At 47.9% G+C, this 25,621-nt stretch overlaps 4 protein-coding genes and 1 non-coding gene across 8 annotated transcripts; 2 read left to right on the plus strand and 3 right to left on the minus strand.

Moving 5' to 3' along the window:
- The first annotated feature begins 82 nt into the window (after nucleotides 1-82).
- Nucleotides 83-2,984, plus strand: LOC112878775 (SNF1-related protein kinase regulatory subunit gamma-like PV42a). Of its 3 annotated transcripts, none has more exons than XM_025942991.1 (5): nucleotides 83-755; nucleotides 855-1,194; nucleotides 1,278-1,741; nucleotides 1,781-1,797; nucleotides 2,579-2,984. In XM_025942991.1, the coding sequence occupies exons 1-3, from the start codon at nucleotides 238-240 to the stop codon at nucleotides 1,722-1,724; spliced, it is 1,305 nt and encodes a 434-aa protein (XP_025798776.1). In that variant the 5' UTR covers nucleotides 83-237; the 3' UTR covers nucleotides 1,725-1,741; nucleotides 1,781-1,797; nucleotides 2,579-2,984. The 3 variants fall into 3 exon arrangements, 2 of the variants coding, with proteins under 2 accessions (XP_025798776.1, XP_025798775.1); XR_003225866.1 differs by having other exon boundaries at nucleotides 85-755; nucleotides 1,781-2,153; XM_025942990.1 differs by having other exon boundaries at nucleotides 85-755; nucleotides 1,781-2,984.
- Nucleotides 2,985-4,605: 1,621 nt separating this feature from the next.
- LOC112894855 lies at nucleotides 4,606-7,574 on the minus strand. Of its 2 annotated transcripts, none has more exons than XM_025962791.1 (4): nucleotides 7,308-7,574; nucleotides 6,602-6,698; nucleotides 5,340-5,495; nucleotides 4,606-5,248 (listed from the first exon to the last, which is right to left on the minus strand). In XM_025962791.1, the coding sequence occupies exons 2-4, from the start codon at nucleotides 6,692-6,694 to the stop codon at nucleotides 4,847-4,849; spliced, it is 651 nt and encodes a 216-aa protein (XP_025818576.1). In that variant the 5' UTR covers nucleotides 6,695-6,698; nucleotides 7,308-7,574; the 3' UTR covers nucleotides 4,606-4,846. The 2 variants fall into 2 exon arrangements, with proteins under 2 accessions (XP_025818576.1, XP_025818506.1); XM_025962721.1 differs by having other exon boundaries at nucleotides 6,602-6,714.
- Nucleotides 7,575-11,375: 3,801 nt separating this feature from the next.
- On the plus strand, nucleotides 11,376-15,638 carry LOC112892634. Its single transcript, XM_025959765.1, has 6 exons — nucleotides 11,376-11,710; nucleotides 12,162-12,294; nucleotides 12,517-12,620; nucleotides 13,297-13,441; nucleotides 13,528-13,668; nucleotides 13,781-15,638. Exons 1-6 carry the CDS (start codon nucleotides 11,670-11,672, stop codon nucleotides 15,290-15,292), a joined length of 2,076 nt encoding a protein of 691 aa, XP_025815550.1. The 5' UTR covers nucleotides 11,376-11,669; the 3' UTR covers nucleotides 15,293-15,638.
- Nucleotides 15,639-20,254: 4,616 nt separating this feature from the next.
- LOC112879041 (protein SCO1 homolog 1, mitochondrial) lies at nucleotides 20,255-24,703 on the minus strand. Its single transcript, XM_025943364.1, has 7 exons — nucleotides 24,363-24,703; nucleotides 24,047-24,250; nucleotides 23,737-23,827; nucleotides 21,894-22,106; nucleotides 21,512-21,601; nucleotides 21,245-21,377; nucleotides 20,255-20,683 (listed from the first exon to the last, which is right to left on the minus strand). The coding sequence occupies exons 1-7, from the start codon at nucleotides 24,450-24,452 to the stop codon at nucleotides 20,578-20,580; spliced, it is 927 nt and encodes a 308-aa protein (XP_025799149.1). The 5' UTR covers nucleotides 24,453-24,703; the 3' UTR covers nucleotides 20,255-20,577.
- A 169-nt stretch (nucleotides 24,704-24,872) lies between these two features.
- LOC112879149 lies at nucleotides 24,873-25,069 on the minus strand. Its single transcript, XR_003225974.1, has one exon. It is a non-coding gene; the product is annotated as a U2 spliceosomal RNA (small nuclear RNA).
- Between the last annotated feature and the right edge of the window lie 552 nt (nucleotides 25,070-25,621).

A 25,621-nucleotide genomic window follows, 5' to 3' on the forward strand; every position in this document is an offset into this window, starting at 1 on the left:
TGATGTGGACTACTAGAGAACTCATCGGTGAACTCGCTGGTCGTGACGTTTCTTTCCACGCGGCAGCTCGGCATGGCCATGCAGCCTCTGTGCTCGACACGTCCTCCTGCCTCTCGAAGCACTCGAAAGTTATTTAGAACTCGATTGGGTACAGGGTTCTCGAACGAGCCTGGCTCGCTAATCTCGCGCACAGGAGAGGCGAAGAGCCGCTACTACTACTAGCTAGAGTGGTCAGCAATGGCGCAGCTGAGAGCACCCGCCGACGAGCAGCGGCAGCAGGAGGCGCTGCACAGCGAGAAGGACGACGTCGCCGGCGGCGGCGGCGGCAACGAGAGCAACAAGAAGGCGCGCGCGGGGCTCTGCGGCGTGCTCCGTGAGCGCAAGGTGGTGGACCTGGCGCGCGCCAAGCGCCGGCTGGTGGAGGTCCCCTACACTGCGACGCTGGCGCACACGGCCAACGCGCTCCTCGCGGCGCGCGTCTCCGCGGTCGCCGTGGCCGCGCCGCCGGGCCACTGGATCGGCGCCGGCGGGTCCATGATCCTCGAGTCCGACCCGGCCACCGGCGCCGTCCGCAAGCACTACATCGGCATGGTCAACATGCTCGACATCCTCGCCCACATCGCCGAGGCCAGCGACGAGGCCGAGGCCGACGACGAGGCGGTCGACCTCGACCGCCGGATGGCCGTTCCGGTGTCCTCCGTCATCGGCCACTCCCTCGAGGGCCTCACCCTCTGGACGCTCCATCCAAACACCAGGTGCTTCCATCTTGTATTGGATTGGAACAGGCACTCGTTTCTTCTTGGATCGGATTGCAACAATTATTAGAATTCTTTTTTCGTTTCTTGTTGCATCAGCGTGCTGGACTGCATGGAGACGTTCAGCAAGGGGGTGCACCGGGCGCTGGTGCCGCTGGAGAGCTCGGCGGACAACGTGGTGGCGGTGGAGCTCGTGGAGTCCGCGCCGGGGTACCGGATGCTCACCCAGATGGACGTGGTGCGGTTCCTCAGGGCGCACGGCGCGGAGCTCAAGGGCGTGCTGTCGCGGACCGTGCGCGAGCTCGGCGCCGTGAACGAGGCCGTGTTCGCGTTAGCGAGCGGCGCCAGGGTGATCGACGCCGTCAAAGCGATGCGCGCGGCGTCGCTCACCGCCGTGCCCGTCGTGGACGCCGCCGTCGGCGAAGAGACACTGCAAGACGTAGACGCGCCTCTCGATTATTCCCAGACCGAGCTTCCAATTCTCTGTGCTTATACACGCGCTCGCTGCTGTGCGTTCTGCAGGGGGTGGGCAAGAAGGCGATCGGGACGTTCTCGGCGACGGACCTGCGCGACTGCCCGGTGGCGCGGCTGCAGCCGTGGCTGGGAATCAGCGTGACGGAGTTCAAGAGGAAGGTGGCCGAGTACCGGGCGAGCAACAAGCCCGTCGTCCCCGGCGCCGACGCCACGGACACCGGCGTCCCGGTCGCCGCCGACGCCGACACCCCAGCGGCGGCCGCCGTTGCCACCGATGAAGAACGGAGCAACGAGCAGCCGCTGGTGACGTGCTTCCCGGAGAGCACCCTCGGCGAGGCGATCGAGGCGGCGGCCACGAGGCACGTGCACCGGCTGTGGGCGGTGGACGGGGAGGGGCTGCTGCGCGGGGTCGTGTCGCTGACCGACGTCCTCCGGGCCGTGAGGGGGGCCGCGCTCGGCGAGGATCGGGAGCTCCACAACATCGTGTCGTCCTAGAAGTTGGCACTGAAGTGGTCGTCCATCCAAAGTGTGAACAGCCAAATATAATGTTGCTGACTTTTCCACTCGTGTTCGTCGGCAAGCTTGTGATTTTGCCTTGTTCCTCTGTTCAACGGGTCCCCAGGCTTAGTTTGTGAGTAAAGGGTTATTAACCCAGGGAGAAGGCCGGGAACCCGGCGGGGAAACGAGTTTCCAAACGAGCCTGCGGGGAAAGCGTGTGCCTCGTACGCCATCCCGCGCGGCCGCGCCTCCCACTTTTCTCCCGCTGACAAACGGGGGCCACCCAACCGTCCCCACCCGCAGATCGCCTTCCACCGCCGCCACTCCGGCTCGCCGCCGACCACCAATCCCGCTAGCCGCTATGGATCCACGCCTCCGCAAGCTCGGGGCGTCGTCCATGGCGGACGTGGAGCGCCACTTCGCTAGGTACGATCCGACCACCACTCAGATCGACGTTGACAGGAGCACGCGCCTGGTCGATGCCGTGAAGATGTACGAGCGGATGCGAGCGGGTGTGAGAGGCGAGGACCGCATCCAGGTCTTCAACCCGGAGCGATTGCTCCGCAAGGTAGAAGCCGAAGAAGCCATGCGCGGGGCGGTTGAGGAGATGAACAGCTCCATTGGCAAAGCGAACTTGAAGATCCGTTCGGCGAATGCTGGGATTCGTTCGGCGATTTGGGGCGATTCGTGGGTTCATGCTGGGATGGTCTGATTCCGTCGATTTGCGATTGGGTTTTGGGGACTGAGATATCAGGATTCGTGGGTTCATGCAGGACTTCTAATTCGTGACTGTTCTGATTGGTGCGGGGATTCAGGATTCTGACTGGGGATTCTTCACTGTTCATCTGCAGACACAGTTGGACATTCCTAACCCTGAAGCTGAAGACGGTGTCCCTCCAGAAAGGGAGATCTCCAAGAAGCAGAAGCTGAATCTGCGGAAAGCCGACGCCGAATCCCAAGTCACATTTTGGAAGCTCAACCTGACAGTTCGAATGCTGCGTTTTGTTGTTACCGAGTTCAGTGTCAGACAGGTATAGAGTTCAGTTTCAGATGGTATAGAGTTCAGTTTTACTATTTTAGATCAGAAGACATAGAATTGTGATTTTGCTTCCTAGCACATATTCTTAGGCTTCATAAGCTTTTGTCAGCTTATTTCATTGTACTGCTTGTTGCATGGAACACATTCTGATGCAGTTGATATCTGTGCTACACAAGTATTTGCACATGTCAGTTTTATCCATGCTGAGGTTTCTTGTATGCTGAGGTTTTGCTTCTCTGAACCATGAATCAGTCACTTCTTCTTCAGCTTGATGAACATCAAGTATATTTACTAGAATTAGCATCACGGATGTGATGACTCTGTATGGGTGTTGAATTTCCTGTTGCCTTCTCTTGAAATGTTTCAGATCACTCTCTTGGTGCAGGATAGCTTAACAGGTATGCAAGTATAACTCATTAGTAACTAGTAAGTTGCAATATGTGGCTCTAAGCCTTTAGCCACACCGAGTACTAAACTGTGCATTTTCTTTGTCAAGCCCATGGTTATCTGAGAAACCAAACCAGCTTTTCTGTTGTGTCCTTTGATGCTTGGATTTTATTTTTATTCCTGCATATGTAAATGCAATTCATCATTCAAGAAATTACCGTGCAATGGTACTTCATTGTGATCCTCGCAATTGTTCTTCTTAGAGTTGGAATCAGATGACATGCATGGATGTGGAAATTGCGGTACAAATTTGTGGTGGGATTGAATTCATAAATTTGCATTGTTTTTGGATTAGATATTACTGCTTAGGTACTGGGCATGATAAGCAAATGTCGGGTTATGCAGTTTATGAGATCCAGTTGATACAGTATATTGCGTGATTTTTAAGCTCAATGGCAATGGGTGGAATTTGTCAGGGTTTGTGTTGGTTGTAGTTTAAATGTTTAATATCTTAAACCATTGAAAGTGCAGTTTATTTTGTGATCAAGGTTCTGATATAGCAGCTTGTTCTTTTTCTTGGACTAATTCAATATGCAAGCAATTTAATTTCTCAAGTAATGTAATATATGCCCCCTGTGTGCTTGATTCTCTGAACTGATGAGCATTCAAACATTTTCTGAATTATTGAATGGTTATAGTGGTTGGATACCAATGTTGTTAGGATGCATCATGCATTTCATTTTGATTAAAGTATCCCATCTTATTTTGGTGTACGTGAGAGGATTTCATCTCCTTGGTTCCGGTCGGAGAGAGACTGCCGGAGCAGGGAAGAGGGAGGCAGATTGGATGCCTTCTTTTTGAAAGAATTGACCGGGGAGGTGGGCTGTGGCCTGTGGGCCAGCTGAAGGAGGGGGCTGCATGCGGCATCGTCCGGGCGAGCGTGTCAATTGTCAAAGCATTTTCGTTGGGATATTACAATTGAGCACTACCAACACTTTAGTATCGTTGACGCAGTTATACACATGCAAGGACCCTAGGCTACCGGAACCTGCTTGGTAACACAGGTTTGTCTCTTCCCATAATCTGCTGAGCTAGCGCGATTAACCCACTAATGGTGTCATTAGTTCATGATTAACACACATTAAATAACATTACAGAGTAATAAGATCGATTCAAAAGAATTGTTGCACGTATTAACATTATGACGATGGTTGTTCGCACGGAGTACAAGGGGGTGTCGTCCAAAAACTCCAAACTGATCCTTGTGCTGATCCATTTCTCATCCAGATTCCAGTATGATATTTTTTTTGTAGGAATCAAGTACAAGATTTGAGAACCGGACCAATTTGGGGCCATCCTTTGGTGGGTCCATATCGTCAGTTTGTTCAGGGTCAAAACAGTCATTGCAAATTCTTAATAAACAGAGCTGATTTTAATTAGTGGCACACGAGAGAAGCGAAGTATTTTCATGGCACGTGAGGAAAGTGTATAAATCTCAGTGGCATATAAGGATTTCACTCTTACAAATAACAGGAATAAGACTTTATCCCAGTGAAAGTAAAAGGATAGCCTAGAACAACGCTGAAGCTACAATTGCACATGTCAAAGTGAAGCTTGAAACTAGTCAACTCACGCAAAAGAAAATGGTGGCTCCAAGCAGGTCCACATTAGTCCAGGTCAATCAAAGTGAAGCTTATTCATCTTCGGCCACCATTGCAAGCCAATCTGGGTCAATTAGCTTGTATGGCCAAACATTTTCAACATCCCTACGACGGACTTTTGTAACTTCAACAATACCACGGTGATCTTCTTTGAGAAGGTATTTTCGTGCAACATTATAGCCATCAACAAAACGAAGTCCATCTTCTGTATCCAAGTCAAGAGTTATAGAAGCTACCATCGGTCTCGGATCTATCTTCATGGACTCAAGTATTGTACAAACTCTGAGAATATGGAGTGCCAGCTCAAGCTGATCTTTCTGACCATAAAACCCCGTAATATCGACCATCTTCAAATGGGTGTGAGGGTGCCAATGAAGGCTCCTTAGCTCACCGTGACACTTGTGATACCGTTCAAGGTTACAGTCCATCCACATCTGCAAAAGAGATGAATATGAATTCTCTACATGAGAGCACCGCCATACACTTAAATGTTCTTTCCATATCGCTGCGAAATATATAACTTACATGAACTTCCAGGTTTTCCATCAAAGGAGCAACCTCCAGTAAGCAGGCTAGGTCAAGGACATCAGTCCTCTTTTTTCTCAGGGAAACAAAATTTAACTCCAATCTCAGATGTCTTAGACAGAGAAAATTGAAAGGTTTGTTCGGCAAAGTTGCTCTCTAACATAGAAAGTTGATTGAAAAATTAAGACAGATTAAACTAAAATAGGGATGCACATGAACATTGTAATCAAAACAATTATGTGCAGCTCAAACCTTTAGTTCTTGGCAATTTGGTGAAGATATATGCGAGAGAAGATCGGATATCCGATGATTTGATGGATAGATTTCTCAAAGTGCTAGGAGGTGCTTAAATGAATCAATGGGCCTTCATATTCAAACGTTATCAGGCCAACATTTAACTCTATATCTTGAAGCAAGATGCAATGTCTGACTTGCAGATGCTTAAGGTGACCTAAAGGATGAGGTATATGTAGGCTAGTGAGCATTCTACAACAAGATATTCCAAAGAACCCCAAAACGTTGCAGTTGGACAACATAACTTTAAGTTCATCACTAGTAATATTCACATCTACTAGCTCAAGCTTTTTAAGGTTTAGAAAAGCATTGATTCTTGCTGGCTGCTTGAGAGAAACAGAACCAAGTTTTATAGATTGCAAGTGGGAACCACTAGTAGTATCAAAAAACTGAAAAGGGAAGCTATATGGTTCCTTCCCAGGACGTTGAACTACAAAGTCAAAAATAAGTTGTTTTGTCTTTGATGCAATAGCAAACTTCACCCATCCATCTATGTGCTCTGTGTGTTCATTGTGTAATGGTGAAAAATCGACTTCCATTTTCTCAACCCCTATGCCAGAGTGTTGCTTTAACACTGCATCAACCCTCTGAATAAAAATGTATTCACTTATGGAGAAACGGGGATCTCCTAGATCCTTTTTTATGAACCAATGATTTGAAAGAAAACTCCATGTTTGTGCGTGAACACCAAACATGTTTCCAATGTTTCGATAATATGCTTGTCCTCACACCCTCTCTTATTGGTAATCGTGATATGATAGAATGTAAAATATCCTGTAGCAGAGAAACAACAGTGTCACAATTAATTAATCATCTCTATTTTAAAAACAGGAAAAAACACATGGTAAAAGAAATGCATAGAAAGGAGAGTAGATGTGTTCTATAGTCTAAGCACGGTACATCATGTAGAGGTAGGAGGAGAGCCCAGTTATGTAATCATATTACTTGAGTCGTTTGATATTTCATACCATTGGTAAATCGCTCAACTGAAGCCTTGGTCTCTTTTCTTTCACCAGTGGTCCATTCTGTTTACCCTTTGAACTTCTCTTTCTCTTTGCCATTCAACTGTATCAACCACTTTCTGTAAGAAAGATTTGCGCAAGAATAAATTAACTGGAACTGTTGCCTACTTGTTTGCTTATGACTACCTGATTCCAAACACATTGTAATTGTTTTTAATGAATTAATTGAAGCAAGCCACAACAAATGATGAGAATTGAGAAATCTTATTTAAAACGTTCCTCTACTCCTCTTTTGTACTAATTTGTTTTAACACAAAACTATAACATATCCAGTACAGTACACTATGTGGCCTTTTTATATTTGTTACTAGAAAAAAGAGGGAAGCAAACAACTGGAGAATTGTAGCCGTGGTATTTAATAACTTAGTTCTTAGTGCACGTACAAGACTACCGGAGCGCTAAAGTTTTAGCCACTGTCATAATAGTAGGGTGCCAGCAGCGTGGAATTTGCAAGTCAATGATGCCTGTGTTGGGAACCAATTATCTCCCAAATTAATCATAAGAAATTCTCAGCATTGAAACGGCAGAACTGAAAGCGGCGCCCAAGTCAGCTCGAGTTGGGGATCAACTGCTGCTGCTCTGGAGTTCTAGATCTGAAGAATCTAATTTTTATTCGTATAGAGGCCTAGTAGAGAGATAAAAAGAAAAGTACCCGACTGGAAGTGGTGTCGGGTTGCGGCGGCGAACGGAAGAAGGGATGCCGACCTGCACCCTGCTGCAGTCGGAAGGCGGCCCGACGACCGCGGGCTGCAAGCAGCAAGGTGCGTCGTGGCCAGGAGCCACCGTATCGACGGCGTGGAGGTGGACGGAGGCGAAACCCTAGCCAGGGGCTGTACGGCGCGACGACCCGAGAGAGGACGCGGGTCAGTGAGGTTAGAAAGGATCCGTCCGGCGAGCCCCCTCCTGCATCAGCGTCCAACCATGTTCATGGGATGAAAAACGAACCCGTTCGGCTAGGTTGAGCCGCCGCGATCAGGAAATAACCTAACCGAAATACAGTATGTCGCCGGCCCGGCCCGGTGAGGTGCCACGCGGCCTTCTCGCAGCTGACTTTCCTACGTGCCTCGTTGTGATCCTACACGTACAGTCGCGCCGCGACCGAGGCTCGCCGGCACATTAGATGCCCGGGGGCTCGTCAGCAGCGGTGGCAGTAGTGTCAGCCAGGTACTCAGTCAGGTTGGTCGGCCATTGAGTCCGGTTTGCCTTCGTAGGACGTCGTGCGCTGCATTCCTTGCCAGAGCCGCTGGCTGCCCGGCTCCGCTCGGGCGGAGGCGGAGTGGGTCGTGGTGAGAGAGACTCGTGACTCCACGGCCGCCGGTCGCGTGAACGCGGGGTTGGGCGACTGCCACACAGCGCGCGCGAACCCAGCTCGGGCCACGACCCACGAGAGGCTCGCCGAGCCGGCGGCGGCGGCGGCGAGGCGGACGCGAGCGCTGCGTCCGCACGCCAAGCTGGCTCCGGTGGCCGCTGTCTGCCCATCTGTGTCTGCCAGCGACGCGTGCGCGCGCCAGCGCGGAGACTGGACTGGATAGAGCCCGAGCCGGAGTCGGAGATGCGCACGCCCACGTCCGGGCCCGCTCCTTTAGACCGTTGCGCGCAGGTCTTTTCTTCTTGCACCCCCGCCCGTTTTTCCCCTTCTAGGCTTCCAGCATCTTCCCCATCTACCTTTCCAATGGGGCAGACGGACGACCAGTCCAAGCGTGCTGCGCGCCTTCAGTAAGAAATCCATCCACTCCTGGGCCTTGCCCCGAAACAGCAAGAAATTCACGGCCCGCTCATCATCTCAGCGAATGGAGGTCGGCCCGTGTGTTTTCTCTCCGATCCTTCTTCCTGCAGTGTCAGCTTCTTCCTTGCAAAAAAGAAAAAGCTTCTTCAACGACGTTCACAAAGCGCACTCAATGGCTAGGACGTACACGCACGCGCACTCAATGGCTGGCAACGGCTGTCCGGCGAGGAGAGCGCGTCGCTGACATCGAATCGAAGGCCGGCGCATCAACTTCGTGTGGCGGTATGCTGTGCGTTTGCTTGGAACGCGTTGCCAGGGGCGCTCCGGGCTGGCAAGTCCGGGCATCCGGCCGCCCGGGAACATGCCCATGCCGGCCGTTCGTCCGGCGGCGCACCAACCTAATGTGCCGCGCCCGCGGCGTCCCGTGAGGACGGACACCTCTCAAGTCTGAACTTCCAGGCCAGGTCTCCATCATCAGTTTATCAACCGCCCCCGCTGGCTCCACTCACGCCAGTCCGGGCTGTCGCGCTGGGTCGCGTCGCGGCGCCGACGCCCCCAGCGTGGCCGGGACGAAACGGGACGGGTGCTCGTGCTGCCCCCGCGCGCCCCGGACTGCACGCGGAACGGGAACCCATGCTGGTTCCGGTGGACCACCCCACTAGCCGATGGAGATGGCGAGGTGCCGAGGTGACCACCCGTCCACCCGTCGTCTGGCAGCGACGTGCAGTGCCTCCGGCCGGAGTCTGGACTGGATAGAGAGCTAAAGCCAAGCCGAGAGCCCGGGACGCGCGCGCCCACGTCGTTTTCCTCCCTTTTCCTCCTCGTCCGGCTCATCATTTCCGGCCGCCACCGGGGTCGACCGTTGCGCACTTCCGTCGTCGCCTTTCCAGTTTCTGGATTTCCCCCCTTCAGCTTCCAAATCCAGCCGTAGCAGAGGAGGCGTGCAGCAGCCAGTATCACTGACACCCCTGTGACCTGCACTGTGTTTTCCCTGCTCGTACATCACGCTGTCAACTGTCAGACGGGCGACGTGAGGACAGAAAACCTGGACGCATGAATTTGGCAGGACGGTTGGGAGTTGGAAAAGCGAAAATCCATGCTTTTGCCTCTCTTTTTTGTGCAAAAAAAAAAAGAAATAGGGAATTCACGAGGTGCACGCATGCTCGGCAGCGAGGTTCCTGCCTGCCGCCGCCGGCGAGTTCCTCTTCCTCCTGCCCGTCACTCGCTCACGCGCCCGGCGTGCGCGTCCGTCCTGACGCCGGTTGGTTAGGCGATGGAGTACGGAGTACCTTGGATCACTCAAATCGCTCCTACCACCAGTACCACACGCACCTTCACCGTCGCCAGCGGAGAGCCTCATCACGACCGGCGCCTCTCCCAACCAACCGTGCCGGCCGATCACTGCACGCGCCCGGCCGCTCGAGTGCCACTGAAGCTGCTCCACCTCGCCGATCGCAATTAGCAGGAGCTTAATCTCACTTCCATTAATTAGCACCTGCTCACATGAGCACGCAGAGGACCTAACGCGTGTGCCTGAATACTACTAATCCAGACATGAGCCACAGGTGCCGCAGCCTTGCAGGGCGCAGATGGCATCTGAATGGTTGGATTACGCTGTCGCGTGACCTGTCAGTAGCAGTGCTATGTGACTGGACTGCACAGCGGAACCGGTTCCTCTGCAGTACTGCAGATAAACTCGGCGCCACCGAGCTAGGAGGCTGTATGTCAGTGGAACGAGTTCCTCTGCAGTCGTCTTCCATTTTGATGGATAGGTTAACCGTGGAGCAGATTCAGTCAGCGTTGTGTCGGGCCATCAGCTGGTGGAGTGGAGATGAGATGGGGGCGCAGTACCTGTAATCTTGAGCCGTAATAAACTATAGCCAGTGACAGCCTTATTAAGGGCTAACATGAGTGTGATTAAGATTCTCCACCTACGGGCGTCGCATGTGAAAGTAGGAGCGGAGCACACCTCAAAGTGGGCATCGCCGATCGGGTATGCGCTGCACAGATTGTTGGCCTCAAGTTCTATTAATTGTGCGTGGGGCCCACAATCTGGTGGTGAGTGCACTAGCACATTGAATGCTGTTTCTTTTCGTTTCTTTTCCCGGTTTTCACTTCATGGGAAAGGCAAGGGAAAAGTGTGAATTAATTTCGGCAGAAAGGGAGACAGGTCATGCAAGACAGAAGGTGCTCATTAGTTCCTTAATTGTTACAGCTAGAAAGAGTGCCAGTTTCCTATTTTTCTGTAATTGTTTTTTTTTCCATTTATCCTGGTCACGGTCCTAAAAGTAGCTTTTTTCTAGACGTGATCCTACAATTTTTTCGTAACAGCTCTGCGACGCTCCAGGGGAAATAGGCTCACGAAGCAGTTTTGATTCGATTTTTGAATGCTTATGCTAGAAGAAAGGCAACATCCCAAATTGCTCATCCACTCCAATAAAAAAAAAAGAACTCATGGGACACAATGATTTGCTGGATTTGTTTTTCTGGTATTTCTGAAGTTTTTTTTTTACAACCAACTCAACACTGAAGATTTCGGCCTACACTCCTGCCCTCACAATTCGCATGGTAACTGAATCACAAATAGTGATTAAAGAACTTTATTTTCCTAAAGAATTTACTACCGCCTCTTCTTCCCTCTGTAAAAACTAGGGCAATATTAAAACTTCATTTTATTTTTTCCTTTATAGAAAAGCCCTTCATTTTACCCCTGTTGCCCCTTCTCCTCGCAAGTTTTTTCCACTTGTTTCTTGGGCAACAGAGTGAGGTTATGTTTGGATGGGCTAAAAGTAAGAATTAAATATCTACCCTAGTTATAATAATAAACTAAAAATATACTAATTATAAATTAATTAGAGTTAATGGAATCTACACACTAATTAACCACTATTTGTGCAGATTTGTTCATATTTAGTCCTACCCAAATTTGAGGACTAAAAACTAACCAACCCTGAGATCCAAACGGCCGAGACGAGGCCTCATGGCCATCTGGCTTCTCATCACCAACAGCTCACATTGATTTCTTCCTTCTCCACTACCTCCACCTAGCCATCTTCCCCACCCCACCAGGCTGCCGCCACCACCACCTCTCTCTCCCTTCCCCTTTCTTTTTCTCCTCCCTTTCTGATGCTTTGACGCCACCGCTCGCAGCTTTGGCCGTCTCTGTCTGTCTCCCGTCATCTCCTCCTCCTCCGCCACTAATTAAAGCAGAGGCAGGAGTTGTGGGAGAGAACTGAAGAAGAGAACAGACTAGAAGCGGAGGCGAGGGGAAGGAGGGAGCGGGGCGAGATGTTTGACAGCTTGCTCAACTCCAAGTTCTACAACAAATGGTACAGAAATCTTTCCTGCTGGTTCAGTTTGGCGCGTGATTGACGGGCTTCAGGTCCGGTTGTTAGTTGTTACCCGATGCTGGCATGGCTGTTCTTGCGGACAGTCGAGTTCGAAATCGAATGATTTGGGCTCTCTTCGTTCGACGATTTGTTCAGCTTTTCGATTTGCGCAAACGAAAGGAGGTCGAATGTTTTGTTGCCAGCAGCCGCACTTGTTCGCTTGCTTGAATATCTGCGTCCATCGTTCTTCAGTTGCTTGATCTTTATGAACTTTCCTGAACTTCCAGTCCCCCCCTCCCCCTCTTTTCCGCAGGAGGTTATCAGGCCCTGTTCTTGATTTGTGTTCTGCTCTCCTGTTGATTGTTGGGGTTCCTACATTCTCGATTTGACCCGTATTTGTTTGTTTTGTGCTATTTCCCCCTAATCGCTGGTTTTTTTATTGATTGAGCAGCAAGCATGCAGTCAAGTGCACCCGGACTCGGCTGGATCTGCTCCGGCGGAAGAAGCAAGCCATGGTGAAGTTCCTCAAGAAGGACGTTGCTGACCTCCTCTTCAACGGCCTTGAATCGCACGCCTTCGCACGGGTACTGTCTGCACTCTCAAGGCTTCGACCTGAATAGTTCAGTGGTCTTGGATGGATTTAGCTTTGGTGCGAATTTGACAAAACAGAAATATTTCTCGAAGTGCCGATGCAGTTGAAAATTAGTGCTTTGCACGGAGAAATTTGTGATGAAATGCAGGATCATGTGAGGGTTCCTGTTGTGATATGTTCCTAATTGCTGTTATTTGTTTCCCCTGGACTACAGATGGAAGGGCTGATTGTTGAGATGAATCAAGCATCTTGCTATGATATGATAGAGCAGTACTGTGAATATATTGTGAAGCAGCTCAACAACCTGCAGAAAGAGAGGTAATTGTCACCCTTGTCGCACTCATCAGTGATGCACCAAATTCATCCTGCTAACATCTGTTTTACATCGTTTGATGTTATGCACATGTGCTCTGCATTTGTTTCTGTTCTTGCTAGGAAGAAAATTGGAAACATTATCATTTCTTCCAACTTTAATTGTAATATCTTGGATTTCTAGTCTGCTGTAGCTGATTAAGATGGCTTAGACATCATCCCTTTTGAACATTCAGTTAGACTATGACAACTTTGGTCTATGAAGTCCTAGCTTATCTGGATTGTTTGGTGATAACTGCTTTACTGTATAGCTATTGTTCGATTGCCTTGTTTATTCATACTCAAGGCATGCCATACTCCTGTTGTTATGCATGTGTCTCATCAAGATTGAAAATTTTAATACTGAAAGCTCAGTCAAGGTAGTTAATCATTGACTTGATGTTTGCCTTTCTGGTTTAACAGTTTGCATAGTATTCCCAAGGTTATAGAAGATATGAAAATCTCAAAGCTACATATTCGCCATCGTTCATAGCTGGAATTGAAACTATTCTCTTTTGGTTGTGCTATATGAATGAAGTGTGTGTCACTATCAAAAGATCTTGTTCTTTCATCATTATTTAAGATTACAATAAGACTTTCTTCCTTCTCCAATTTTCACTGAATCTGTGATGTCCTTCAACAGTGAATGCCCTCAGGAAGCCTTGGAAGCTGTGTCTACTCTGATATTTTCTGCTGCTAGATTTCCTGATTTGCCTGAACTGTGTGACCTCAGACATATATTCACGGAGAGATATGGGAGTTCGGTTGAGCCTTTTGTTAATTCTGAGGTGCTTAAAATTCTTTTTCTTTCTTATGTGTGAGTTGATCTCCATCATTTGGAACATATCAATTAACTTAACCTTTGTGTTAACAGTTTGTCCAGAAGCTTCAGAATAAATCATTTACTAATGAAGAGAAGTTGCAAGTGATGAAATCCATTGCTGAAGAATTCTCCGTTCCATTTGATAGCAAGGCACTGGAATGGAAGATAACTTGTGGACCTCAAAATAAGCATGTATGATCTTAGTTAACTTCTTTGCATTATGTAAATATATGCTCTCCTTTTTATTAACTACTCAGCCTATGGGGTCATTCAATTCTATTTTTGACATTCTTTTTTTCATCAGGATCTTCCGAAGAAGAGTTCAGTTAAACGGGAGGTAGAAGCATCAGCACGAAATGGACACAAGGTTGATAGGCATGCTGTGAATGAAAGAAAATCTAACCCTGTGGCTGAAAACTATGGACAGAAGCAGGAAATGAAGACAAAGCCCAAAGATATCCATGTCATTCCTGATGGAATTGGTCAGTTAGGTGAGAAAAGCAGGAAGAACTACTCAGATAAACCTAGTGAAAAAAGGCACATGGATAATTCTTTGCCTCCTTTGGACGTGAAAGAAAGGAATGGCCAGAAAGAAATGAAGAAATATGAGAAAAAGGATGATCACCTTCGAAGGGAACTAAGGAATGCAGAGGAGTTGGACCTCAATGGCTTAAAGAAACAGGATGGTGGTTTAGTGAAACCTCCCAGTGGCACTGAGCATAGTTGGGGACATGCTGACTTAGGGCTTAAAACTCTGGGCCTAGAAAAACATGAAATTGATTCAAGTTGCACCTTGAATGGTAAAACAGTGAATAAGGCTCCTCCTTATTCTAAGCCCTACAGAGCAACAGGTGAGATGTCCGCTGAAGGAAATTCTAACAGTTTGTATGATAGACGAAAGCATGAAGGAGAGTTTGGACAGTCGATGCGAGATAGGCAGCATGTGCCAGAGAAGGCAGCCAGTATGCGGCCTCCTTATGTTAAGCCAAAATTTGAAAAGCATACTGGTGCTGAAGAAATAGGCCACCCGAAGGGTGAACCGGTTTATGATCCTGTTTCCGTCAGAAGCAGGCATGCAAAACCACCTGCACATGCTGATGATTATGCCAGAATGGCTTATGAGGAAAAGATGGCAGACCAAGCACCTGATGGCCGAAGAAGACATTCAAGCAGGAGGAATGGTGCCTATGACGATTATGACCAGAAAGTTGGTCATGTGCTACCCCTAGAAGTCATGGGGGGCAATGATGATATCAACAATGCGAGACCTTTTCACCGAATCCCTAGTGAGCGAAGAAAGCACAGAAGCAGGCGTCATGGATCAACAAGTGGCAGCGACTACAATGGGGCCATTGATGACCACGAGTCAGATGAGGACGAGGCGAACACCGCAATTGATTTTGGCAATCTTCTGCCCCGAGCCCCTAGTTCACACAGGAAGCACAGGAGTCGGAGTGCTGATCCCCGCAAGGGAGGCCGTGACGATGAAGAAAGGATGATGGATAAGCTCCTCATGCATTACAGCAAGAAAGGTCTAGACAGGGAGGAGCGCAAAGAAAGAGTAAAATCTCGTATCCCCCGGCCTCGAGCTGACCGACCTGCTGATGGTGCTGCAGAACTATCTAACAAAGAAGGGGTGTCTGCAAACCGCCCTGAAAGAGCTCTATCTCTACCTTCAGAATCTGCAAGCCCAAAGGCGAAGCCAAAGGCCCCTGTTCGGTCCATGTCCATGCAGCCAGAAATTTCTAGAGGGAATGTGCACCCACCGGATTTCGACGAACTGGCTGCACGGATCAGCGCGCTGAGGAACACCTGAGCTGCCACGATACTGTCTTCAGCATGGCCTCTATTCGCTCAGGAACTTATATCATAGCATCTGAGAGCTGATGGTGCCTGGGGTCACTGGATTGAGAAGAGGACATTTGAAATGTGGTTGCCTCCTATTTTTTGCAACATTTTCTCATGGTAGTATACTTGTTTGTGTTGCTCTGAGTGTAATCTTGGTAGAGCATTGGCAGGAAAGTTAAAAATGGCAATTCATAGGATACCATACCTTACTACATTGATTTGGATGTGGTTGTTTGTTGTACTCATAGAACAATTGTTGTCGCTGTACAGATGCCATTGATGAGGCTATAGTGATAAAGTGATTTTCTACATCACCGTTGAGTGCTTCCTCCATTTTACAATATTTTTACAACCTCACTGTCAGCATACACTGGAGAAGATTAGGCATTTCTATCAAGATACCATAATAATTGATCTAATGACTAATTATACTTAGCTGCCAACCGTATAGGATTGTCAGTTTTGTCTGACGGACCACCCATCATCATCTGGAGCCATTTTCTTCAGCAAAATTAGGCAGCATGGTTGCCGGATTTCTTATTTCTCCTAGGATACGAAGACCATGTGACGGTTGCCGCACAAAACGGTGCCGACGTCGATAGGCTCTGGTAGCAGAGCTGCCTAATAATTCTGCGCACGTTCCTCTGGATTCCTGATCAATCATCACTGCTACCTAGTAGTATTCTATTTTTTTCTTGGATCTTCAAAACAATATTCTAGTAGTTGTACTAAATTGTCAACAGAAACAACTACCACTCTTATTTCCATTTCGCCCGTCTAGACATAAAAGTGGGACAAATTTTCATGCTATTCTTTAGTTCCTCTGTCATTTTGAGTCAAAACAACTGACGAACGCTTGCCAAACTGCTCTATCATCTCATCAGTTTGTCAAAAGAAAACGGCAAATCTAAGTCAGTAGTGGGTGGCGGCTTGGACTCAGGCCGTGCACAGGACTGCAGGTGCAGCTAGCAGGCTAGCCCAAGGACCTCATGACACCGACGACGAAATGCAGGATGCAATCGTCGCCGCCGCCGTCGAGTATGTCGTCGCAGACCAGCCGCTCCAGCGCGGGGTCCCTCGGCAGCGCCCCGGCGTGGTACAGCACCGTCGCCGCCGTCGCCGTCACCGGCCGCGTCGCCACGCAGGCCGCCAGCCTCGCGAACGCCCGGAGGAACAGCGGCAGGAGGCCCTGCACGCGCGCACGCGTTAGCTGACGGTTGCTCTCCATTCGCGCAGCGTGCTCCTGCGCAAAAATGCAGTGAAAACCACGTGCTCACCATGGGAGATCACGGCCGATCAAATGTGCTCGACGATGCAGCAGCATGCGCGTGAGACCTGAAGCCTGAAGGGTTGGTTAGTGCGTTGCTGATGTTTATATATATACAAATCGGTAGCATCGGAACCATCTGCTGGGAGGTTTGGAGTTGCAAACGGTTGGCGGTGGCAACGACGGGCGCCCATTGTCGCCTTCGGTGCCGGCCGTTGCTCGCTTGTCTCGGCACTGTGCTCTCTCCAGTCCAGCTCTCGGTTTTGGACTCGGCTGCTTCCTCATATTCTTTGCCTCTGCGTCCTGCTTTCCTTGCGTGCCTTTCTCCTCGCCAGGGTCGCAAAGCCGCCCAACGATGACAGCGACCGGGGTTGTTGGCATCGCTCGAGCCTGGCAGCAGGAAAGCCCTGGTCAGTTCTTCCAGATGAAGAAGTTCAAGACCGGTGAAATCTCATCTTGTGCTATAGCTTGTGAGACTATGATCCCCTCTCCTGAGTTTTCTTCCACGAAGGGCCTCGGATGGATCCTTGATTCCTTGATACACTACACAAGGTATTGCTGCAGTTAGCTGCGATGAAGGTTCCAGTGTGCCATTATCGAAGAGGTTTCCAATACTATACATATATTCAATGCATAAATACAAGGTGTAGTATAGCACGAATTTATTTTCTGCTAATGTTGCATATGTATATACCTGAGATAGTATATGAATATATGACCACCTATACTACATATGTTCATATGTTCCAAAAATTGTTTTAAAAACCAGGAAGTTTAGTTATTCACCACCTTAACCCTTGGTGTCTCATGAAACGTAAGAAATCAAGTGACGCCTACCCTTAACTTTTTGCAAGGCGGCAGGAATTAATTCCCTGCTAACAATGCATATATACATTCTATGACTGACAAGGATTAATTTCCTGCAAGAATGTGGTGAAGACTGCAGTATGGCAGGAATTAATTCCCTGCTAACAATCCAAACACGCTAGGTGCAGTATAGCACGAATTAATTCCTCCCTAAGATGCATGCGTAGCAGATATTGCCTGATTTAACGCGTCATCCATGAGAACGCCAAGCGTCCCCCTCTGAATCTCTCTCGAGCATTGCCTACAAATAGGCACACTCGGTGACACCAATCAACACCAGCTCTCTTCTTCCTCACCATCAAGTGGTTTGAGGCCATGCCTCGCAACGCCTCGGCGATGTCGTCCATCCTCCTGATTGTGCTGCTCTTGGGCCTTGGTAAGCATGGATGATAGTCAAGGACGATCCAGCAATTCAGCAGCTCAAGCACCTCACCAAATGATCAAACAATAATCTGACCATACTAATGCTAGCAAATTCTTCAGTCTGACTGCTATGTTGTTCTTCGTGTATGCAGGTGGCCACACTAATGCTAGCAAATTCTCGACGCTGCACTACGATGTCCAGCAACCGGGAGCTGACGAAAGCCCTCGTGAGGAGCACCTTCAAGAAAAACTTGCAACCATCATGTCATACAATCTTGACTGGGCCTGCCTTCCCAATGATCCTTCCAACCCAAAGTGCCGCGCGAGCAAGTTTTCCTGGCCTGAGCTGGTGGGGAGGAAGGGCAGGGAAGCAAAAGCTGTGATTCAGAGGGAGAATCCTTCTGTCGATGCTGTGGTTTACGCCCCGCAAGACGCCATTGTTACGGACAAGTACTGCTGCAATCGTGTTAGGCTCGTCATGAACTGTGATGCTGGCTGCGACTATGAAAATGCTACGGTGTTCCAAATCCCAATTGTTGGGTGATGAGCAGGTTATTTTGTTGTTGGGGGGTTGCAAGTGCATATGCATCCTCTTTTTAACTGCTGCCACAGCGAGCATTCTCCATTGTGCAAAAAAAGAAAAAAAAAGGAACCACCTGAAAAGTCTTGGATTTTAGAAAATGCCCCAAAGAACAAGTTGTGTACAAGAGATGCAATGGAGGCATTTTACTTGTCAAGGAGCAAAATGATGAAGGAATTCAAGATGAGAGTTTATCATGGCGTATGTCAAGAATATATTGCAGCAGGTTGGCACGGCTGATTCCAAGCTTACTCGATATAGAATTTAGGCATTGGAAGATCTAAAAACCACGTAAAAGTTGTTCTAAAAATTAGGAAAACTAATTCACCCCCTCAACCTTTGGTGTCTTATGAAACTTGAGAGCACTTTGTTGGCAGTTGCACGCAGTGCATGACATGGGCTGGACCGCACGGCTCAGGTGCCTGCGTAACGGCCCAGTCCAGCTACTTAGAGCCTTCCTTACCTGCTTCCTGTTCGCTCTCCACGCGCGTACGCCGCCGACACACGACAAAACGAGGCATAATCATCGTGCGTGGAATCCGAGCCAGAAACCTAAACGAACACCTGATCCAAGATTCCAAGGGTTCTAGTCGCCTACTCCGCACGTCCTTGGCTGTATATATACGAAGCAGACATGCAAACCCTCTGGCCCCTCCCGTACGTCGCCACTGGATCACGTACGCCTTTTCGATCGAGCAAGCTCTTGGTCGTCGACGACGACGATCGCCATGGCGGGCGGGAGGCAGGGCGGCAAGCAGAAGCCTCTCAAGGCCCCCAAGGCTCCCAAGAAGAAGCCGCATGCAGACTGATCTGGAGAACCAGAAGAAGAAGAAAGAGGACGAGAAGGCCCTCAAGGAGCTGAGGGCCAAGGCGGCGCAGAAGGGCCCGCTCGGAGGCGCCGGGCTCAAGAAGAGCAGCGGCATAAAAATAATTCTGAAGACTAGTGTATGTCTTATTTCTGTTTTCATCAGAAGATAGAAAGAAAGAGACATGCATGGTGCCTCAATTTTGTGCTGGTCTTGATCTTGCTGGTGTAGAATCTCGTAGATTACCTGTCCTGATTCTGAAATTTTCTTCAGTTTCGTATGCCTCGTGTGGTTTGTATGAAGTTGGGAACGATACAGCAATTCGCTTAGAGACCGTTATTTTTAGGTGGTGTTTGGATCCAAATGCTAATGGCTAAAAGTGTTAAAGTTTAGCACTAGTCCATCTAAACAGGAGTGCTAATATGATAATCTAAACTTTAGCCAAGATTGAAAATTTAAGAAAAGATATTCAAATACTAATATGTGCTAGAATCTAGCACTCAACTTTAGCTTATCCAAACAGGCTTTTAATCCTCCTCTCTAGTGTTGGTATCGCAAAGAGGACAGTAATAAGGTATTAGCATCCGGAACATTGCAAAGGTAACAAATCCGGCTCGTGTAGACCAGCTAGCTATGACGCTGCCGGCCGCTACTGTTGCTAGCCAACGACCTCCTTGCTACGAGGCAGCTGGAATCGCCTACTTCTGCACGAGCATATGGCGGACCGAGAGATTGAAAGCAGCCCGGGCGAAGCGCAGGTAACTCTTTCTTCTCATATCTGGCAGAGCAGATGGGCAAAAGATTCTATGGTTAGCCTCTGGATACAGAGGCATCGGAGCCCGGGCGCCCTGGGTCCGCCGCATACGAGCATGTCTGCCAAGCATACCATGTCCGCCACACTCGAGTGTCTCCATTGTCTATGGGAGTGAGGAGGCCACACGCAAAAACTTGCGTCGCTCCTGGCATTTTCACTTGTCCTGTGAAAAAGAAGTGGAGCTCGAAAAGGGGCTCTAAGCAACACGCATCAAGCATAAGGATAAAGCAGTCTTGAATCGATAAACAATCTTTCAAATGCTTTCTAGTTCCGAACCAAGTATATCACGTTCCGCAGTGAACATCGCAGGTGGCCAAAGCAGATGCTCACTATAACAAAATGACAGAATTGCTATTTCTGGATCTATGCTGCAAAGCGTGCACGCAATCTGCTGCGATAAACTGCCTCGAGATTCAAATATCCTAAACCTCAGAAACGAACATGCAGCAGCTAGCGACCCACATGATCTTATGCGTCAGTTGGTCTTTGTTGACTCGGACAAAATTCTTGGGAGAGATTCAGAAAACTAAGGTGCCATTGCTGAGTGCCATCTCAACTACTTGTGCTCTTTAATTTCTTTAATGATACCGTCAGCGAGGGAATCTGTATCATAGTTCTTGCCGTAAAACTTGACAAACTCCATCTTTGGATTCATCAAGTACCTGAAAGTAGATGAACAACCAGTCAGTGTTTTGAGAGGGCATATCTGAATCTTCTCAGTATCACTAGCCACATGGCAGCAGAAGAATAAATCAGAAGCTTCTACAGTTGCAATGAGTTTGGAGGGGGTACTGATGGAGAATATAACAAATCAGAATGTGTGCATTTTCTCAGTATCAGTAGATGGTGCATGGCAGCAGTATTAACAAATTAGAAGCCTCCTACAGTCCTTATGAGTTCAAAAGGAATATATCTGTCAACCACTTAGTTAATTTGGGATTCAGGCATTCCCAGTATCGAGTCTCTAAAGCATCCAAACGAGTGTATATCATAAGTAGTTCCTACTGGATACCCGTTGGAGCCCTGCAAGATATATTCAGAAGGGTTCATATGCAATAGAGAAACTAACAGGTTTCTTCATTTTGCTATGGATATTGTAGATATGCCATATCTTGTAACAACGAAATAACTAGAACCAGAATCATCTCAATTGCAGAACATTAGCAAAAATAAAAAATAGCCAAAGTCATTGTCCAGGAGAGAGGAAGATTAAAATAACATACATGACAATTGAGTGGTCAACGAGATAGTCAGAACCCTCCTCCTCCGTCTTCATATAGTAAACTCGGTAAGCACGTGCAACTTTTCTTATCTCATCTGTTGTGCCCGTTAGTCCTACCAGATCTGGATGGAACTCTGGGAGACACAAATAATTCATCAATAATAGGAAATTCATTGAATAAGATGAACTAATAATAGTTCAAATAGCAACAATCTTTAAGTGAACATAAGCATTAGGAATTGAGGGACATAAGTGCACGGACACACACCTTTAACATAGTCCCGAACCTGCTCAACAGTATCTCTTTCAGGATCAACTGTAATGAAAACTGGCACAATATCCAATTTTGCCTTTTCCTCTGCAAATAACAACGGAGTTTATTAAAAATATGCTAATTTAACTGTCTACTAGCTCTAGTTAGGCACTTCAGCGGAATTTTTCACCAAGTGCTGTTGTATGTGCATTCCACTTGCCCATTCACCATATTACTTTGTACAGTAACGTGCCTTCTAGTTTCTAGGTGACCATTTAAAGCAAGATAACAGTGTTCTTATACATACCATGAAGACATGAAGATATATCAATAGACAGTAAACAGCCAATACATGACCTAGGAAGGTAGTTATATCCAAGGAACAAAAGAAACATACTAATTTTGTCAATCGCTGCAGCCATTTTCTGGAGCTCATCTGGACAAATGTCAGGACAGTGTGTGAATCCAAAATAAAGCAGAGTCCATTTTCCCAAGAAGTCCTTTTCAGTGACAGGCTTCCCATCATGGTTCAGAAGCTTGAATGGACCACCAATGGCTGCAGTGCCTACTGATTGTCCAGGCTTCACAGCACTTGTTCTATTCTTCAATTCTGGGGAAGATGGAACAGAAAATATCATGAAAAAAATTAAACAGGATTCAAGGAGCTGATGCCTTCCTACTATGCTGATAATACTTCTAAAAGGCACATGTCCATTTGTACAATCAAGTAAAGTTTTGCGACAATTGCTATAATAGCAAATAGAGATCTGATTCTGAACCAGGAAGATGGTTTCTTTTCATATTCAATGGTGTCAAAACAACATACAAAAATATATCAGATATGATTAGCACGGAGTCCTCTAGCAATTGTTCCACTGGCCCTATAGTATGGTTTCTGAATTTTTGCTGATGTCATGAAGAAGTATGACAAGAGCAACAGTAGCCACATATATACCGTTTGTTCAACAAGTTTAGTGTCCCGTTCAACTTTTGTATATGTGTCCTTGAAACCCATGCATATGCATTTACAAAGAAGTTAAAAACAGCAACAAAAATGCCAGCAGTGGTTACAGAAGAAAATGCAAACAAAACATTGGTCTTCAGCTTATTGTCTCTTAGTGTAGACTGGGACCAAATTGTTGCTAAAAGCACACCAGTTTGTGGCAGGGAAAGCTTAGGCAGCTGGCAAGGTTACGGCTCTCCATTTTGTATAAACTGACTTGGAAGAATTGACAAGAAATGTATGAAATCGCCAATTGGTCCTTTCTTGCTCCAACATGGCTGTCACAAATCCAGTAAGCTAACTCTTCCCTTAATGATGATTTCACTTATAAGTACCATATGTTTTCCAAAAAGAAAAGGAACTTTTCAGAATAGGAGATGTGTGCTCTACATTTTTATAGAACTTGCATGAAACGCTGAATAAAAAATAATACAATGCTAGGGATGTAAATTAGGTGCTAGCAGAAAAAATAAAAGCTCTAAAAATTCCTATTTCGGCACTCACAATAAAATGGGATTAGAACAAACATGAGACAATGCATTTATTGCGGGAAAAATGCATTCCAGAACATCACATTCTAGTAAGTAGGTATACAGCAAGGTGCCAAGGTGCAGCAGCAGCAGCACTCATGCAGGGAAATTAGAAGGCATTAACATGGGTAATATATAAGACTCAGAAGCCAAATTCTCACTAAAAAAAGATTTGGAAACCGATAAACTATACTTCTCGTACATTTAAATGTCACTTTATACCAATCAATTCACAGCCAGCATGACACTCGAGACACTTCAGTGCACATGTATACCACACGCACCAAAACATTTTTTTCCCATAGCAACATTCCATATAGCCATGGCATAATGTCACAAAGTGTAGCCAGAAATTTTAAGATGGGGTTCAAGCATTGGATTTTATTATTAGACAGTTCGATATTTATATGGACTGAAGATATGGTATAATGAAGGTATATACTAGGTTAAACTGTTTGCTTTAACATAATTTTGAAAATATCTGGTGAGTCAATTGAATCCTGTGAACTATGAGAAATCCACTCACGACATCATGAACTGCTTTGGCTTATTGGACCAGCATAACCTCTTCAAATTTGGCTAACCGTGTTTCCTCCAATCAATACGCCATCGTACCAACACGGACACTACGAATATTTTTCTATTCATAGCTAGATACAGTCCTAGCATCAGTCAAACAACAACACAAACTCACCATAGTAATCTACCTTCAATGTGACGCTTCTTTTCTTTATCGTAGTACACAATTATCCCTCCTCCAGTCACGAGCAGCAGTAGAAAACTGAGCCAGGACACCGGCTGCAAGGAAGTGACAAGTGCTTCTGAATTAGCATTCAGAAATGGCCTAACAGTCTAGAAACAATAAATGCCCTAAGGAAATGAGAAATTGGTCTCTTGTTAGACGCTACGTACATCACTACTAATTCGTGCCGAATGAAAGATTTCAGAGCAATTGTGTTTATTTTCCCCTGCATAAGGAGGATAGAGTACGAATTGGGATTACAAGCCATAACTCACCCCTCCGCGGACGGATTTTCCGGCGTCCGCTTGCTCAGATTTCCCAGACTGCCCATCGCCGCCTCCATCCCCGCCCGTCGTCGCCGCCGCCGTCGCCGCGGGAGGCTTCGACCCGCCCTGCGCCGCAGTCGAGGCGTCGGCGGAAAAGAAGCGCGCGCGCCCCAGGAACGCCGCTCCGAACCGAGACTCACCGGGCCCAGTGATCTGCAGCACGAACAAAACCAAACTAATCACGACCCGGCGTCGCTACCAGAAGGGTGAGAGAAGATCCCGCGCTCGGCGGTCGCCAGCGACGAAGAGAAAGGCGCTGAGGTACCTGAGGCAGAGCTCGAGCGGGAGGAGGGGCGAGGCCGGGAGCGAGCGCCCGCGAGAGGAGCGCGCGGAGGTGGGACACGCGCGCCCTCATCGTCGACTCCGCCCGCGCCGCTTCGCCGGACCGGGATTGGATTCCGCTGCGGGAAGGGCAACGGGTTGCTCCGCGCCGTCACCTCGTGGCTCCGGCGGCGCCGTGGGTTTCAGAGGGGGTTTTCCAGCTGCGATGGTTTGCGAATGCTTTGCTTCTTGTGCAAGAAGAACGTTTCAGTTTCACGAATCGCAACCCAGGAGGTTAAGCGCGTCAAGCATCATTAACATTTTACTGACTTGTAACATGTCTAACGATTAACATTACTTCAAAGAGTACGTCCTTTGCGTGTGAGCCTGCTTCAATTAACAAACCTATTTCGCAAAACTTTCTTCTTAAGTTGTCAAGTAACAAGCATTACTAACAAACGAAAGCAAGGGTATACTGATTAGCCATCCAGTCAAAAGTTTAATTTGGATTTGGTTGGGGTGCGCCAGGCCCTGCCAGCAGTGCAACGGCTGGGCGACGCTCGAGGGCCCCAGTGGCAAGCCACTGTAGTGGACCCTCCCCCACAAAAAATAAATTTAATATCGAAATGGGCACATGGCCCACATATCAGATATTAAACTGATAAGAACAGATACTACACTTGATCTTAGCCAAAAGGCCGAGAAAGGTATGATTTGGGATGGAGCCCTGCGCCTAGTTTTATAGCACGCTCGACCGCCTCACCCGCCTTCAGCTCGCGATGTGGTACTATCCGGGAAACCAGAAGCGGGGCGGAGGGGCGCTGCGCTGCGGCTCCCTGCCATTTGGGTTTCGGTGTTTCATTACGGCCCAACTTGGCGGTATCAGCCCACATGATCGGACGGCCCAGTAATGCGACTTCTAGAGTCGACCGGGCCACTTGTGGAGCACGGGCCGGCATTGATATACTCTCTCTCACACACATACAGGTTTTGTCAGTGTCTCACGCCAGTACGCCGCCTTCATGGTGGCAGCGATGCCATATGCTAGTAACAAGCAGTGTTTGGGTTATCAACTCAAGCAGGTCTTACTTCTTTCTAACCTTGCTTTAGGTCACCTCGTCTCTCAATCTACAGATTTTGAGAAGGTAGTTGCGACACCGCGACTCCCTAAAACGAGGCCGGGAGCTTTACCGACCTAAAGTTGAGAAGATAGCACGCAAGATTTACCGAACTGGGCTAAAAATATCGAACCGAGGATGCTTC

The sequence above is a fragment of the Panicum hallii genome, chromosome 1 (assembly GCF_002211085.1).
Source record: "Panicum hallii strain FIL2 chromosome 1, PHallii_v3.1, whole genome shotgun sequence".
Taxonomy (NCBI): domain Eukaryota; kingdom Viridiplantae; phylum Streptophyta; class Magnoliopsida; order Poales; family Poaceae; genus Panicum; species Panicum hallii.